The 19226-nt window shown below is 36.7% G+C and overlaps 1 protein-coding gene across 3 annotated transcripts in view; it reads right to left on the bottom strand.

The window, feature by feature from the left end:
- Positions 1–19226, bottom strand: part of LOC113234474 (segmentation protein cap'n'collar-like) — a 94195-nt gene that overhangs the window by 34079 nt on the left and 40890 nt on the right. For all 3 annotated transcript variants that reach the window (XM_026469800.1, XM_026469801.1, XM_026469799.1), the window contains exons 3-6: positions 14226–14386; positions 10512–10600; positions 9009–9091; positions 1716–1818 (exon numbers count right to left, since the gene is read on the bottom strand). In XM_026469800.1, coding sequence (XP_026325585.1) covers positions 1716–1818; positions 9009–9091; positions 10512–10600; positions 14226–14386 — 436 coding nt within the window. The remainder of the gene's footprint in view (positions 1–1715; positions 1819–9008; positions 9092–10511; positions 10601–14225; positions 14387–19226) is intronic.

Consider the following 19226-nt stretch of genomic DNA (forward strand, 5'->3'; position numbering starts at 1 on the left):
ACACTTTTTAGCGCGGACCCGACGTCCATATAATTGTAAGTCAATGGCTCGAAACGTCGGTGTGTTTGAAAAAACAAATATACGCGATTTAAATCCGGAAAAATAGTTTCATGTCCTAAATTTCGTTTAAGTTTTATTATATTTCCAGTTTTATTATTTATTTGTTGTCTTTTTAGGCTATATAGCCAATTGTCACTAAATAAATACTATTAATTAACTAATCAGCGTTTTTTGAATGTTTTAGTTCAAGTTAAGAAAGTATTGTTGACAAATTATTGCAATACATATTTAAATGGGATTTTAATCATTTTAATAATTTTATTGACTTAGTGGAAATCGGAAAATAACTTTTGAATAGTGCCAAATTTTACTTTAATGCAATCAATGAAAATGTAAGAACACAAAATACGTTCCAATTATGTTATAAAATTACGAACTCACTTTATTCATTTCAATGATAATGACTAGACATGTCGACCCCTCCGACGTAAAGTATCGTATGTCGAAATTGCCAAGTCTACAGGGACGCATTTTAAAGTTCTGAATTCACTGAAACGAACATAACACGTGACTTTAGCATTTCTCAGTTTTATTCGGCAAAGCTCATTACTCACATAGAGTATTATAAAATCCTTGATATCGGTTAGATGATCTATGGTGATCACTCTTTCAGTGAATTCAGAACTTTAAAACGCTCCCCTGTAAACTTGGCAATTTCGACATACGATACTTTACGTAGGAGGGGTCGATGTACGAAAAGTTGTCGATATTACAAAACAACGCAATAAGTATGATCAATAATAAAATTAATTAAAAAAAGTTATTGGTGCTTGAACGCTCCCAGGATAGTACATCTGTCTATTTCTTTCATATGATTTAGTATGTAGTTCCACCTCGCTCTTGTTAGATGTCAGCCAGCCAGCCAGAGATAATAATTAACGTTTAAAAAGTAAAACTCATCATCCAGGCATGCCATTCCCGTTTAACTTTGTGTAGGTCATGATACGAATTTAAGCAATTCAGTTTTACCACGTCAAGTGAATTGCATGGAACTTGGCTGGCTGCTTATAAGCTCATAGTAGGCCCTCTGTGTGTACGTCTCCGTATATTCCAAAAATATTCTGTTTTTATTGTAATAAAGTTAATATCTCTAACAATGGCGTGCTGTTCCATTCGGTAGTGTGCGGACAAATAGCAAATCATCTAATTACAAACAAACAAAATCAAATTTCATCGGTGATTAAATATTAAACATGTAATTTTGCAATTTCCGTTAATTCTAGCAAAGCTTAAGTTGACAGGTCGATTGAAGTGAAACAATTGATGACACCCGTCAATTGTTTCGAAGTCGGGCTGGCCAATCGTCGCTACAGTAATGATATGGCAGAATAGTTTTCAAATAAATTAAATGACATTTCGTCTCTATTTCTGGTTACTCGATGTTTCAGGGTGACGGGTGCAGTCACAGTGCCCCTCAGATATTTGTAATTCAAAGCTCTGAGTGGCAGTGCAACTGTCATAGACAGGTATGTCGCTTTCCACCAGGCGTATGACTCGTTCGTCTCGTATCTTGGTATCATAAATAAAGTAACATTTAACCGGGACGAAATTTTTAATTAAACTCTCCTGTATGTGTAAAACACGAATGAATTCGAAGCTTGGACTGTGAAAGATAGACCTCTATGCATGTTACATCTATACGATTCTGTACTGACCTTCATTCATCGCCATGTCCATGAGCTGCAGGTCCTCATCGTTCAGGATGGACTGCAGAAAACCGTCCTGGTTGCCCGGTGGCGCCATCTCCGTCGACGAGTTCTGAATCAAAAAAATTAAATAACTTAGACAGTGTAAGTATGTCGATCCCACGGAAGAAAAAAAAAACAGTGGGAATCCCGTAGCTCTCGATTACTACCGGAACGCACACAAACATATGATAAACACTACGAAATCTTGATAATGATTGGTCAGTTTCTAATTTAAAAAGATGTAATAAATTCTGTTAGATAAATATGTACGGAAAGACGACATCTGTCTAGATCCCACACAAATTTTATTCAAGGTGTATTCCATAGCATTTAAGTTTAAGAAGCAATCCCTAGAGTTTCTGGCTCGTTCTTCTCAGGGAAGTCAGCGTAGTGCACAAGCAGTAGCTTAAATGTGACGTTTTCAAGTGTAAATTTATTTTACCTATACAACAAATGATTCTTTGTCATTTATGTACCGCTATTACAGAGTATCATAGATATCGATTCATTCGTAGAACAAAGATCTATGTGCAAGACTACTTGTTTTCAGGACATAGTACATTTCGTTCGTTCTTCTTCGCCGTGGATGTCATATCGGCACATGTCTTCCCTCCCTCTTATGATATGGGGTCCTTCAAACGAGGCGTGAAGAGGCATATTGTAGGCAGGCAGGGTGGAGGCGGCTAGTGCAGTGAGGATTCCATCGCTGCACTAGGTTCCTTCGCGTTTGGATACCACTTTCCACTTAACATCAGGTGGAGTGGAGTCATTTGCCTGTCAGGTATAAAAAAAAAAAAAAAAAAAAATATCGATCGTTGTTCGATTTTATATTTCCGGAACGAAATAAAATATATAAATTCTTAGTTTGAATAAAGAAATTATTATCGTAACGTACTTATTGTCTTTTTGCTAATAATCACATCGGACTTTGTTCTTCGGATGAGTCGATATATAAACTAGCTCAATGTCAACTCCGTTATTATCTAGACGAGTTGTGTATCTATCAACAATATAATTGATAATGTGAAATGCGTTTTATTATTCACACAGTATTAGTTCCGGCAGTAGATAATCTCCAGCACAGGTGTAGATTTGTTTACTCTACTTGTATTATTAATTTTAAGTGAAATGATAAGTAATATTATGAAAGGCGAATGACGAGAGGTCTATATATACAACGATTAATATTAAATTGCCAGATAAATTTGTTATACAACTGAGGCCCAATTGATATAGACAGGGAAATGAAACGACTGACTGAAATTGTAAAATCATCAACCAGGGAGTCGATTCTGAATCTTACGATAACTCAGTTATCGATCGATTCGCTTTGACATCGTATGAACTCTTCATTTTTATTCACAACACCCGACTCGAACGTTAAACCGAACCGAAATGACATCACACCCGTACGATTACGCGTCTTCTCGACGCCGGCAAAGGCTACAAACATTATTCAGAGCACAGTTATCGAATGAGAGTTACCGAACGTCCTTTTGTTTACAAAACAGGAACGTAATATGGAAATCTCTTATTATTTTAAATAAAGTCTGGATTTTATTAATTTATTTTAATGCAAGACTAAAGCATTCCTATATTTTACTCCTTTAAAGTCGTAAATATGTATATAAAAGTATTTTAATTTTTCTTATAATCTATTTCACCGACTAACTCCGTAAACGCTGTTGAATAACGATATCGTATCCGAATCCGAACTCGAATGTTCTGAATAGCTCGGAAAGCGCCCTTCGATTCGAGAACGATATAAATCCAACGATTCGGTTAAAATATCGAAGAGTTCTGAATCGGGATCCAGGCCCCAGGTTCGATCTCCTGGCGGGTCAATGTAAAAAAAACGAACTTTTCTAAATTGTCTGGGAAGTGGGTGTTTGTGATCCGTCGATGTCAAAGATTTCCATAACACAAGTGGTTTAGTTACTTACTTTGGGATCACAGCAACGTGTGTGATGTTGCATAATATTTACTGTCATATTTTCACCACCATTTTTTGTTTATAAAGGTAAACAAAGCAGTAATGCGAGAGTTCCGGTTTGAAGGGTGCTGGTGAATTAACGGGCACATGGAGATGTCAACAGGCGCAGTGGCAGTGGCCGACAGATAATTGCTATTTAAAGTTTTGAGAGGCAATGCAAATGTTACGGATAGACGTGTTCCTTATCAGCAAGCGCACGACTTGTTCGTCCCGTCACTTCATATTATAAAAAAAGCTACGAGCTTCTACCACGAGATTTCGAGTCTTTAAAAGACGACTTGCGAGTTGAAGAGGAAGAAAGGAAGAAGCAACATGTTGGCCCGTGTAGTGGCGATGTAAAGATTGTCGTAATCAAGGCATATTGCCAGTCTTTTTATACTTGCATCCTTCGGGTTAAATACACCTTAAAATCTCTTAGCGCCCTACGAATTTCTGTACAAGCTGTCACGATGTTGCAGTGCATCGAGGATGTTCGCCATAATTAAGGTAAGGCTTTGTTATTCTGCGAAAAAGATGTTCCCAGGTGCCTATGCAGTGTCAGAAACTCCCGCATCCGCGGCAGCCTTCACGTCCGTGACATTGCAGATAAACTGCAAGAAAGCCGCCTACGTTGGTACGGCCACATCTTAAGGAAACCGGCATGCTACGTGGGAAACAAATGTCTGGCTATGCCACCTCTGCTGGGCCCCGGTAGTAGGGGCAGACCCAAGAAGTGCTGGTTTGACGTCGCCAAGGGTGATATGCGTGCCAATGGTCTCATCACTAAGGATGCCGAAGACCATGCAAAGTGGAGGAGAAAAAGTAGGAAAGCGGACCCCGGACTCCGCAGCAACACTGCTGAGGACGCAACCGGGATAACGCTCAGATGAGAGAGAGAGAGAGAGCCTATACACCTGGGCACATCTTTTTCGCAGAACAGCAAAGCCGAACTCTATAATTCGTGGCAGCGACAACAGTCTCCTGAGTATAATCGCAAACAAGATCCAAGGTTCTTTCCATGAGCACAGAGGTTCCGGTTGCATATTAGTTTTAGAAAAAAATGTCACATGTTGTACTAACTCTATTTTTAAGAGCTTTGTTAGTTGTTACTAACCTCTACGGATGAATATTCCGAAATGAAGATATATGAATTTGATTACTGTAGCAGTAAAGTTGTCGCGTTAATTACTTCACTTTGCATTAAACAAGAAACAACATTTTGTAGACAACAATTTTACGCGATCGCTAGCGAGAACTGTCAATGTAATTTCAAGGTAGAGGCACAGGACCTAGTATGTTCTTTCTCTCGTCCAGACTCTATCGAGACGCACCGGCAGAGGGAGGACGTGTTGCACTTCAGTTTAACTTACAGATGGCGCTTTCGTCTCGAAGTTGCGCGTCCGTGTCCATGACCGTTTGCGACATATTCAATATCATGCGTTGTAGCAAAAATACGTGGCCTTGTAAAACGGCAAATCGCGGTGATTTTTATAAAAAAAAACACCTGACAACAATTATCTTAAACCGTTATCTATGAGAGTCACAGATTATCTAGCCTTTTCCCAGCGGGTATGTTCATCGTTGCCTAGTAACAGAATTTAGTTTGTTTGCCTCGTGGTTAAATGTTTCATCATCTTATCTTTCTGTTTATATATTTGTAGCGAAATTGATAATAATAATAATAAAAACGCACACACTTAGCATAGCCCCGCAGTAGGGAAACCCTGAGTCGCATGTGCCATGGACACACATGGATAACCACAAATTACACCCAAACTCACGAGAGATTTTTTTTAATAATATCAAGTGACGGGACGAACAAGTCGTGCGCCTGATGGTAAGCTACACGCCTGTCCATAACAGTTGCAGTGCCACTCATAGCTTTAAATTGCAAAGATCTGAGGGGCACTGCCACTGCGCCCGTCATCCTGATAACATTGTTTAGGTTATAACATTGTATGTATAATAACCTACAACAATTGCAAATATAAAATATCAAAATGACATTTGCAAAAAATGAAACAGAAATTTTTACAATTCATTGTTCAATCAAATATAAAATTATTAAATTTATCTTTCGCAACATTATCTTGGACTGAATAACACATACTCACTGCTGTGATAAACAATTATAAAATTAAAATCCAGGATAATTATCTTTATAACAAATTGATAACGTTTTTATCAATAATAATTATAACACCAATGACAACAATGATTATGCGTATAAATCATCAGAAATACGAAATGGGTAAAGCATTTTTACCTAAACTTAAAATAATACAAAATGGCGTAGATAATACCTTCCGAACTTACGTAATGATTAAACATAAAAGGCTAAAAAATCAAAATATCAAAAGCTAAGGGAAACAATAAAATTTTCGAAAAGCAAAGGAAATTGAGAAGATTTAAGAGTAACTGTAATACTAACGGATATATTTCAATCCGGCTTCCCATCATCTGGGGGCTAGATGTAGACTGGGGTTCCACCACTATCTTGTGGATATTCCAAAGATTCGCACGAAGCATTACGCTTCCACGTTTATATGGCGAACGGCTATGGAGTCGAATTGTCTGCCTGAACATTTGTTTACTGAACTTGGGCCTTTTCAAGGCGAGAGTGAACAGAAAATATTATTTAGGAGTGCACGCTCTATCGTCGACCTCATTGTCACTTTCCATCAGGTGAGATAGAGAGCAAATGCGCACTTATTTTTTGTTTAAAAAGATAACGAGTAACTGCGATAAAACGAGTTACTGAAAAATAAACACAAAATTAATTATATAACAAATTCATTATTTAACAAACTATAAACGAAATATCATTAGAATCTGGCACAGTATGCTTGAAGACGCTGCTTCGAATAAAGGCGGATCGAAGAGGCTCTTATTGTTCGATCCTTTTACTACTAATTATAACAAACTAGTGGATTATTGGTTCGTTCCGTGGCTTAGTTGGTATAGTGTCTAGCACGGTATGCAAGAAGACGTCGGTTCGAATCCGACCGGATCGAAAGAATTTTTTCTGAGTGTTTTTTCTGAGTGTTCGATCTTTGTATTAACAATTATAACAAACTAGTGGAGTAATTTCCCAAAAAATAATTGAATATCAATTCAATAAAAATTTAATTAATACAGTGAATAGCGACATCTCTCGCCAGGACTGGTAGCTGTAAAGGTACTAACTGGGTGATAAATCTGTCAAAGATTTCTCATAGACGGCGCTACGACTAAAAAGTCGTTGAAAAAGCCAAGTACAAAGACACGACGCAAGCACATAGAAGAATTCGTGAGGCCCGTTGGTTCCTTCCGTGGCTTAGTTGGTATAGCGTCTGGCGCGGTATGCAAGAAGACGTCGGTTCGAATCCGACCGGATCGAAGGAATTTTTTCTGAGTGTTTTTTCTGAGTGTTCGATCTTTGTATTAATAATTATAACAAACTAGTGGAGTAATTTCACAAAAAAGAATTGTATAGAAGTTGAAGTTTTATTGAAATCGGTTAACGGAAACTGGGTCAAATACAATGAACCGGATTGATGATGATGGATTAATTTGCCACCTTAAGAGCTGGAATATTCATATTTGAATGAGACCACCACTCAGATACCCCCTTTCCAACAAAAAAAAAACGGTAGAATTGAGCATTCCTTGCCCGTGAACCTCCTGACTGGTTCATCTCGGTGGACCACGGCCAATTGAGAACCTCCTCCCATTTTTGAAGTCGTTTAAAAACTATAACAAAATAACTACGTGATTTCCGAGGGAGGTATTAGCCACTCGATACGTTATTTTCGTTTAGGCAAATATTGCCTTTAAGGTAAATATTATAGGTACCTATTTCGAACTCTAATCGTTATGAATAATCAACACGTATACGTTTCTTTCTTTCTTTCAAATGTTATATTGTCTGTGGTCAATTGAAAAATAACATTTTAGCACGCATTTTAAGAATGACCATATTTAGCAGCAGTAGAGCTCCTTGCGAGAGTTCATCCAGGGAAGTAATGCCAAGTTTCGGTTTTGAAGGGCAAGGTTGCTGGTGAAATTACAGGCACATGGGACTTGTCACCTTATGTCTCAGGGTGACAGCCATAGTGGCGGTGCCCCACAGATCGTTGTCATTTAAAGCTGTGCAACTATTATGGACAGGCGTGTCGCTCACCACCAGGCGCACAACTTGTAAGTCCCATCACTCGGTACCATAAAAATAAAATCTAAATATTCATTACAATCAATATAACTTTTTTGATTTGGTTCCTGTATAGGTGTGTTCTAGGAAGTGCCCCTAAGGACGTCTGTTGCTCTGGTACTTCTGGTTTGAGACCAGGTAATTCATGTGGTTGTCTGACACGTTATTTTTATTACACATATAAACTCATCATCCAAATCACCCAGTAGACGTCCACTACTGACTATAGGCCTCCCCCAGAGATTTCCAGTCTAGCCGATGGGACGCGACGTGCATCCATCGGTTAGCCGTCGCCATTACCGGGTCATCTAGTAGGGGGCCGTACCACTAAACGCCTTCCGGTACGTGGTCTGCGTTCGAGAACCTTTCTGCTCCAACGACCGCCAATTCTACGTGATATGTGCCCTACCCACTGCCACTCCAACTTGCTAATTAATTTGAGATATGTCGGTAACTCTCGTTCTTCTCTCTCTCTCTCTCTCTCTCTCTCTCTCTATCTCCTCATTTCTGATTAGATCACGTAGAGCAGGGTTTCGTAACCTGTGGTCCATGGACCTCTAAGGGGTCCGTGTAATAAACGTCAGGAGTTCATAACGGGCCTACCCAACATATTGCATTAATATAAAAATTCGCATACAATATGTTGTGAGGAAATGGGTGCAGTGCACGTGACTATCCGTACGTGGCTATCCATTATAAGAGCGAGCGAGACGCGCGTCAATGCAACCCGCGAGGCTTTCCTATTCTATTTATTATTAATCTGGCGGCACAACAAAACCTGCGTAGACCGTGAAAATCTTGTTCATCTTTTTGGAAAGGGTCCGTAGGCTCTTTGAAGGGGTCCATGACTACAAAAAGGTTAGGAAACCCTTATGTAGAGAAATGCCGAGTATTGCTCGCTCTATAGCTCGTTGAGTGACTTTGAACAATTTATGAGGCCCGTAGTAAGTGACCACGACTCAGAGCCGTAGGTCATCGCTGGCAACACACACTGCTCGAAGACTTTTGTTTCCAAGGACTGAGGCATTGCGGATGTCTCAGAACTTCCCGAAAGCTGCCCAACTGAGTCCGATACAAATATATAGACATACAAACTCACCTGGTAGTAAAGCCCATCATGCTGCTGGGGGTGATGAGCAGATTCCACTTTGTAAGCTCCTTCGAGAGGCGCCGCTGCCCCTGCTGCAGAAAATAGGACAAAATCAGATCGCGTTTAAGCACCATGGGTTTTTTAGATCATCATAATTATGAACCTTGGACCAATATTTGAAGAGGACTGCTGGTTGCGAGACAAGACGCCGTAGTTGAGTATTTAGTACCTATTGGTATAGCAGATGTCGCCACGAGTCCCAAATATATTTTTTTTCGTACCAAGTGGCAGAGCGAACACGTCGTGCTCCTAGTGTTACGCGACACGTCTGACCTCAAGAATCGCAAAGATCTGAAAGACACTGCCACTGCGCTTGTCACCCTTAGACATAAGTTGACAAGTCAGTCCCATGAGCCTGTTGCTTCACCCTTACAGTTCAAAACACAGTAAGTGCCACAGAGCTGCAGCATTTCAAGGGGGCTTTAAGTATGCCGCGGCGAAAATCTGGAATGATTTGGCTCCTCCTATTCGCAATGTAGCTTCTTTATCTGGCTTTCGCAAAAGAATTAAAGAGTTTACGGTAATAGGACAAATAAACGGCGTCAAGTACTGAAGCTAGTTTTTAATTTATTTTAGTATTATTATGACTCTGACATCATTCTTATTATTATTAATTTTGTAACTTTATACTGTTTAAGAGCACGCTGCATACTGTAATAATTTTATTTTATAATAATTGTTATTTTAAATGTTTAGGTTACGGATAAAATACTTGTTATTCTTTTTAGTTTTTGTCAAATAGGCATAGCCATCTACCTCTTCTCAGGCTTCAGCTGAAAATCAGCGCTGTGGCACTGCCCAGCATTAAGCTGAACAGGCTAGCCTTTTCGGCTATTATTATATATTTAGTAATATATATTCTTTTGTTCTTTAATTGTTTCTTCTTTAATTTAAATTAAATTTAATTTAGACTAAATTTAATTTAAATTTAAATTAATTATTAATAAAAAATTTAAATTAAATTAAATTTAATTTAGATTAATATTTTTTGTTTGTATATTTATTAATAATAGCCGAATAAATGTTTCTTTCTTTTTTCCTTTCTTTCTTTCTTTCTTTCTTAATGCTCTCAATGTAATATAGGTGGAGGTGCCAGTACTTCCCTGGACGACCTCTTACGCAAGTAGCTCTACATAATATTTGTAACTAATTTGTTTTACATTGACAAGCTGCAATTTATCAAAGCTACTCGAATTTCTAGTGACAACAAACAAATTACCTAGCAGGCGCTTATTGCACAGATTTTCATGGATAGTGCCGGCTATTGTTTTATTTTGTTTGGATTAGCGCCATCTACCCATATTAGGAAGCGTTAATTTATAAATTAGTTTGTAACAATGCCATCTATTGACACGCACATTTGTCAAAGTTCTGAAAATAATTTAAAATCGGTGAGGATCCGTGGACAGTTTGAGAAACCTGACACTATTTAAAAAAAAAAATACATCATACCGTAAGCATCTGGGTGTTTTTCCGGCACGGGAGGCATCGGCGGGGGCGCATGGTGATAGTTCGGGGCATAGCCTGCCGCGCCGTGAGCACTGAAATAAAAACATTTACCATAATTAAGCAATAGGACGAACAAGTCGTGCGCCTGGTGGTAAATAACACGCCTATCCATAACAGTTACAGTGCTACTCAGAGTTTTAGTTCGCAAAAATCTGAGGGGCACTACCACTGCGTCTGTCACCCTGAGACAATAAATTGAATAGTCCCATGTACCTGTATTTTAGTAAGAAGCAATAATGGTCACGAAGGCTCCCAATTATCAAGGTTTTCTTTGATAATTATCATTACAATTATCTGATAATTATCCGATATACATATATCCTTCAATTATCTTAGAAACTGTGAGAAAACTAAATAAACATAGCTCTGTCGCTCTCATTAGGTCCCAGTTATCCTTTCATATTCACCCTTCAATACCGGTTTTTATTCTCACTCCTTCACTGTTCATGTGGTTAGACTTTGGAACGCACTTCCTATTACTGTTCATGATACTAAATCCTTACAAATTTTCAAAATGCTAAGGATCACTATTTATCGACAATTCCTTCCATATTATAGGCATTAAAATACGAAATATGTATTTATCTAAATATTTATATAGTTTTAATAATTTAATGTTTTTGATATTGTTTTTTTATTACATAAGTTTTGTTTAGTTGTACACGTACGTCTGTATTTATTTAGATCTGCAGGTTGTTTGTGTTTTCCTTGTTACAATATGTGTTTCTATGTTTTCCTGTGCAATAAATGATTAAAAAATAAATAAACACGAAGAAATATGTTTAGCAAAATGATTTGGTTGTTTCTTTGAAATTAACATTTGACACGTTTGAATGCGTCTCTGATAATAAGACATGCCACGACATTATACCAGTAGAATTTTGTTGATCCAATAAATTTTATAAATAACAAAATAAATTATCAAAGTATATTTGTCAAGATAATTTATTGTGATAATTATCTATGACAATTATCAATTCGAACCCCGATGCGGGTTGTGTACATCAAACGCGATCGAAGACTTTCTAGATCTAGAACTTTCTCCGATATAAAAGTGTCATCCTTTGCGTCACCGTTTAACCTGGCGTCATTGGGGTTGGGTCATAATGACCCATCACATTTATAATTTTTTTTATACGTACGCGAGAGACGTTGCTGTTCGTCTCTGTAGCTGGAGCAAACATTCTGTTCAAATGTTTTTGACTAGCAAGCAGCTTGGCGAAAGCAGTGCTGTGAATTACACGTGTGAAATTATCAAAAAGGGTAATTATGACCCATCCTCACTGCCTACGTAACAATTTTGCGCCTTTATCACGGTTAATTTTTTTATTGCTGATTAATATTTATTTCAGTTTAATTAAATGTTTATGAATTATAGTTAAGTATTTGGTATTTATATTGTGATTCCTCTCTTGTTGTTGTCGAAAGGTAGTTAGAAAAAACTATATATACTGTATGCAATTTAGCACCAGTCACGCGCTGCCGCCGTAGCAAATGCAGCCTGTATCAAATCCAAAAAACTTCTTTAAATCTACTTAGCTTCAGATGATACAGACGGTGGAGATAGATGATACAGTTTGGCTGACAACACAATGACTCTTTATACATTGCTGGCCTAATCCGTTCAGAGAGGCAGAATCCGAGTGACTTACGGGCTGCCGATGTGAATCACTTGACATGACAAATGCGCAAAAGAATGTGACAATTCGTTGGTGAATCTTTAGAGGAGCCTCTTGCGTCCGTAGAAGATGCTAAGTATGTCAAAAGAGACCGTAAAACAAAACACATAAGTTAAGGTTGCAACAAATATATTCGTCTTGAACACGTAATATCTTTCTGCAGTGAGTATATTCTTATAGATGATTTAATAAACTTTTTTATACTTATTTCCAAAGATTAGATAGTCCTATGAATAAAACTGCCACAAATAATTGAAAAGATTGATTATTAGCGTATAAAATTTATAAAAATATAAGAATGCTCAATTTAGTTCTTGATTTTTGTGTGTTTCATGTAAAAGTTTCATAAAACGAATTAAAAGTCCGTGAATAAATATTTATTTCTTTTATTTCTAAGCTCAAAGTTTAATTATGCCATTAAATAATAAAGATTACGGATTTATACAAATATAATGTTGGTAATAAAGTGGGTAATATCGACCCAACTCACAGTCCGTGTAACAATTTCCTATCACAATGATGCCGGGTTAAAAAAGCAATAATTCTGTACGTCGGACGTACTCCGGGCAACAATCGGCGAGAACCTTACTTAATTATTTCACCACGATAGCAAGCATTACAGTGTATGCCATCAATACGATAAGAAGAAGGTTTCGGGTTGAATCCCCGATCGGCTCAATGTAGAAAAAATTATTTTAGTTTGGATTTTTTTAATGATAAATTTATAACAGTTCCAGCGCCACTCGAGTTTAAATCGAAAAGATCTGAGGTACACTGCCTCTGCGCCCATGACCCTGAGACATAAGTTGACAAGTACCATGTGCCTGTAATTTCACTAGCACCCTTACCCTTAAAAATCGGAACGCTGACATTACTGCTTGGCGGCAGAAATAGGTAACTCTACTGCTACTAGGTGCTTGTGGTGCCGTCGTTGTTTCCGATTTCCATAACACAAGTTCTTTAGTTACTTACTTTGGGATCGGAGTAATGTACGTGATGTCGTATAATATTTTGTCTACACACATATCACAAACTCTCTATAATGTGTTCAAAAACCGCAAATTACGACCAGCATAAACGCAAACTAAACAGTTTACTGCAACTAGAATGTTAGAACAAATTTCTTATCTGTGAAAATGTTATTATTGCTTCTTTTATTACCATTGACTTACAATTATGTGGACGTCGGGTCCGCGCTAAAAAGTGTCCGAACTCATAGGGCGTTAAAATCGTATACAGAGCGTCATTCATGCTTTAGTCTTCGTTTGTTCGACTGGCAGCGAAGCAAGCAAAATTAGACAGTACTGCGATGACATTACAATTTAAATTCAACGTTTTAACTTTTTCATATTCCTTTACATGTCACTACGTTTAAATAGGTTGACTTGGGACATCTTTTTCGTGGTTTTTGTATTAGACCCGTCGTCCATTTATTTGTAAGTCAATGTTTATTACATTCAATTTTTTAACATTTCTGAAAACAAAACAATTGGACCTCAATTCTAATATCAGTCGAGATGAAGTTTTATTCGAAATGAACCATTCTATTAATCAATAGCATTGACTTACATTGTAAGTCAATGATCAATAGCAAACAATATTGACAATCTCACACGCAACTTGATATCGAACGATATGATATTTGGGACCGATTCTAGTTTGTCTACGAATTAAAAATAAAAACTACGGTTGTGTAACGTGCGTGAGAAAAGTTTTTATTTGCCGCCATTTCACCAGTCGTAACATGCAGTTCCTGAACACATCATAGAGAGCTTATAATATGTGTGTAGATAAAGCAGTGTACGTAACTGTACATAATAAGGCATTAAAACACTCGTCAGATGTTTTTATGAACACCCTCTGTCGTGTTTTAATGCCTTTCATTACGTAACAGTCACATAAACTACAATATTTAGGTAGTTAATGTTAATTTACTCCTTTTTTTAACGATTTAAATTTTATTCGCAATTGATTTTACCTGATGTTATGATGCGGGTGCGGGTGCGGATGCGGATGCGGATGCGGATGGGGGTGGCCGTGGGGCTGGTAGTGCTGGTACTGGTCCGGTGGAGGTGGGATGGTCAGCAGAGACGCCAGATCTTGCCAGCGTTGCTCCACGGACATCGACCGCATCAGCGACTGGAAAATAATATTTTATTTAACAATAAATGCATTAATGTTTATTTATTACAACATGATGTTTTAGTATCATGATTTTAAAATATTTTAAGCAACCGAGCTTGAAACAGAGTGAGTGGGACAAATATTTGTATTGGGTTAAAAGCGCACCTGTGAGAAACTTATTCTTATGTTTCTCACACTTGCGCTAGAATTCGAACTTTTCCCGTACTAATACGGTTCATTTTGCTCGGGTCGAGCCGCAGGGACAACTTTTTTATAAAAGAAATTAAAGGCATTTGAAAAACGTATATCGTATACTATACGAATTCTATTTAGTTTAGTTGATATTTAAAAAATCATTGGTATATGTAAAATATCTAATATAGCGGTTTCCTTGTAAAATTTTAAGTAGTGTATTTTTTTCTATGGCGCATATTTTTTGGAATCGTGTTTTCACACCTTATAGGAATCAGTGTATATACCCAATTTTACTATATATGTTTTACAAAGTGATTCATTCAACATTCTCATTGTTACGCCGAAACAACCAAAGCCATTTGAGGTACTCTTGTGGCCCCAGCATGTTTGAGTGCAGTCAGATTGAAGGGATTTTTCTTTGTGGCCGATTTTTGTATCAATTATTTAAAAAAAAACCAACCGCAGCTGGTATATTTTTAATAACGCCCTCAGTCAACATAGCCTAGGGAAACCCTGTGTCGCGGGTGCCATGGACACACACATAGACCACCACGAATTACACCCAAACACACGTGAGAAATAAATGTAGGCTATCATTGACTTACAATTATATGGACGTCGGGTCCGCGCTAAAAAGTGTCCGAACTTATAGGGCGTTAAAATCGTATACAGAGCGTCATTCACGCTTTAATCTTAATTAGACAGTACTGCGATGACATTACAATTTAAATTCAACGTTTCAGCTTTTTCATATTCCTTTACATGTCACTACGCTTAAATAGGTTGACTTGGGACATTTTTTTCGTGGTTTTTGTATTAGACCCGTCGTCCATTTATTTGTAAGTCAATGTAGGCTATACAAATATTTCTCCTGGCCTGGAAACCGAGGCAGTTTGAATACAGATATCGAACAAACTCAAAGAACAGTAACTTGTCTTTATTGACACATTTAATATGTAAATTTTGAAGTTGTGACATTCTTATTATTGTAGCAATCAATTAAACTTGTAATATTAAGGGAAATCAGCGTAAGTTGCTACAAACTTTGTGTTATAGAAAATTTTCGTTCGTGATTTCGTTTATACGTGTGTGGTCACATAATCAGGTAAAATGAGCATGTTTTTTGTAAATAGTAGCAGCGAAAAATCACAAATAGCTGTGAAATACGGCCGGACATCGTAAAAATATCGTAAAATCGAAAATCTTGCGCGTTTTACCGTTAAAATCAATATATTTGTTTAATTAATATTTGGTGAGAGTCCGCCATATTTGAAGAGATTTCGCGCTAATTTTGGAAAGCAACTGTAGGGCTATTCTTGTTTATGGTACATGTTGCAGTGATATTGGTATGTTTATATTTTTGCGAAATATCTAAGTCCACTTAAGTGCACTACTTAGTGCAAATTCAATTAATTCCTTTATAATTACAGATTATAATTCCATGAGTCTAAATTCCACACAAATATGATTTAAAGTGTATTCCACAACATTTAAGTTTATTTGAAAAGAGCAATCTTTAGTTTCTTGCTCGTCCTTCTTAGGGAAGTCAGCACAGTGAACGTACTGGCTTAAAAAAACGTTTTTAAGGGTAATAGTGATTGCTTGATTTTGAATTAATAATAATTTAGTAGCAGTAGAGCTTCTTGTAAAAGAGTGTGTTCCGGTTTTGAAGGGTAAGGGTGCTAGTGAAATTACAGGCACATGGGGCTTATCAAATGTCTCAGGGTGACGACACTATGCTCGTCAGTGCCCCTCAGATCTTTGCGATTAAAAGCTCTGAGTGGCACTGCAACTGTTATGGACAGTCGTGTAGCTTACCATCAGGCGCACGACTTGTTCGTCACTTCATTGATGTTATAAAAAAATGACTGATAATTATTCTTTTTTGTAGTATTGATGGTTCGTGGACATTTCTGCTACACATTAAGCTTTAAAAATGTTTTTATTAATTCCGAGGCCCGTTTTAATAACTAAAAATATAGTCACAACACAACAATTATGGATTTTGCAAATTGCGGTTTTTTTTTTTAATTCTTCCATAGATAATACAACTCGACCTAAAATGTTGTAAAAAACAAAAACACGAATACAGCCATGATGTGTGATTGTAAAAAAAGGCTAAATTTTTATACTGAAAATAATTAAAATCAATTAAAAGAAATTCTTAATAATATGTATTTAAGTAATTAATGTTTTAATTTTGAATTTAAGTAACCTCTTTGCTTGAACTTGAAACTGCTCTATGTAAGGCAGAATGTTGTGCTGCTAAATTAAGCTCTTTATCTACCATGGCTGTAACGTAAAGCAAAAAGGCCCGAAGGTTTTATGTGGGACATTATAGTCAAGTTAGCCACCATGGAATCATACCATTTACGAGCAAGTGTGATGAATAATATATTATAAATACATGACATATAGTTACAATAACAAAAAATAGTTATAAAATAAAAAGAAGATTACGTACGTTGTAAAAACGTACATGCAAAATACGCGCCTTGACGTCGAGTTGCTGACACCAACCCGTTACACACCAAGTACCAAGTACGTACGTTCTAGTGCTTAGAATAATAGCGTAAGAAAATTAATCCGCGTTTGAAAGTGCAAATAACATTTAGAGGACATGAGAAATCGACAATACGCATTAGAAAAGAATTGTAGATGACGTAATACTAATAACGTTTTCATAAAGAAAACCTGTGTTCGGTATTAAATTGCTGAACGGTTACCGTGCCGAACTGCCACGCAGAGGTCTCAGGTTCGATTCCCGGGCCGGAACAAATATTTGTTAGGCATTTATTTCTCTCGTGAGTTTGGGTGTTATTTGTGGTTATCCATGTGTGTCCATGGCACCTGCCATAGTGCGGGGCTATGTTGAGTGTGTGTGCGTTAGTTTTTTTTAACTTTTTTTTTAGGTACTTCGCTGGTAACACATTTCGTCACTTTATAAGACAAAGCAAGATATTATATACAAAGAAACAAGTTATATACTTGTAATACTAGATGCGGCGTTCCATACACACGCTGAGTTTCACTGACGTGCGGTGAAGACACAACACTTCAAAATTGTAGATTAATAAGCAACAGAGTGTTCTGACTACGCAATAACAATGTAAGGACAATGAATAAAATAGTTACTATAGTTAGCATACATAAATTGAAAAAAATATAAAAAACGACTAGGCTGCATGATTGTAAAGATCTTTGCCTTTCGCAAGGTAAAAAAATGCAAGCAAGAGTCCATGACATAACTAACTCGATTGTATTTGTTTAGTTTTACTTAATTTGTTTTTCTTTTTAGTAATATAATAATTATAAATAGTAAGCGGACGGTCCTTGCGTCAAAGCAAAATGAAACGTATTGTGTAAGTAATAGTGACTTTGCCAGGGGCTCTACGTTAATTCCCATCGAGTAGCATCGAGCAGGCAAATGGGCTTTATATCACTTTTAAATATCAACTATCGTTTGCACTGAAATGACAAATTAGAAAGCTGAAATAGTACAGCGCCAACAACTGACTTGTATATATCGACGCATCCGAAGAACAGAGTACGATGTGATTATATAACGAAAAGAGAATAAGTCCGTTACGAGAACAATTTCGTTATTCAAACTAAGGCCTATGTAAAGGTGCTTTGAGAATTTATGTATCTTATTTCGTTTCGGAAAAATAAAATCGAACAGTGGTCTATCTGACATCCACAGCGAAGAAGAACTAACGAAATGTACTATGTCCTGAGAACAAGTAGTCTTGCACATAGATCTTTGTTCTACATAATATTATTGTATATATTAATATTATTGTATATATAATTATATACAATAATATTAAATTATTCTTAATAAGTAACAGGACCTCAGCTCCGACTACGTATTTACAGCCTTTGGAGTCGAAACCCTTGGTCCGTCGGGTCCCGGTACTCTTCATCTGACAAAATTTTCACACACTGGCTTTTGCCTATTTTTAAAGTAATGCATCCAAATTAACGCCCTTGATAAGAAATTTAAAATATCGCACTGTTAATAAAATAGTGTATTAACTCAAAAAGTGGACTTTCTCAGAATCAATGAAAAACTAATTACTCACTTCCCGCAAAAAATCATTAAAATTTATGTATGTTTTGTACTGTTTATAAAGTGAACAATTTCTCAAATATATTTAAAAATATAATTGAAAAAATAATTTAATATTTTTGAATAAGGATTATTTTGGCCAGAACGGGCTCACATGAATTGTGTCTCATTTTGAGTAAGTGGATATCTTTTGATTATTTCTTACAATATTCTAACGACGGTTTTTTGACATGTAGAGAATCAAATTTTACGATTAGTAATGATATAATATTACATTTCACATATTTTGAGTTACAACACTATTGTATACAAAAAGTTTTGACATCTCCTGAATAATCACTCTTTTTAAGATACGAGTTTGAGAAGGAAGGTATTGTTATACTATAATTAAATATGGATTTAAGTTGTACGAAAAATAAGAAAAAATTATTATTTCGAACTCCATTGCTGTCGGATACACAGGCATCTCCATTTTCCAAAGTACTCAGGTAAACTGTACCTATAGAGAAAATGAGTTGTTGACAAAGCACTTGTTATAGCCGGCTATACATGAATGGACACTTGTAAAGCTACCCATAGACGGGCAAC

The sequence above is a fragment of the Hyposmocoma kahamanoa genome, unplaced genomic scaffold (assembly GCF_003589595.1).
Source record: "Hyposmocoma kahamanoa isolate Upper Pololo Valley unplaced genomic scaffold, ASM358959v1 84, whole genome shotgun sequence".
Taxonomy (NCBI): domain Eukaryota; kingdom Metazoa; phylum Arthropoda; class Insecta; order Lepidoptera; family Cosmopterigidae; genus Hyposmocoma; species Hyposmocoma kahamanoa.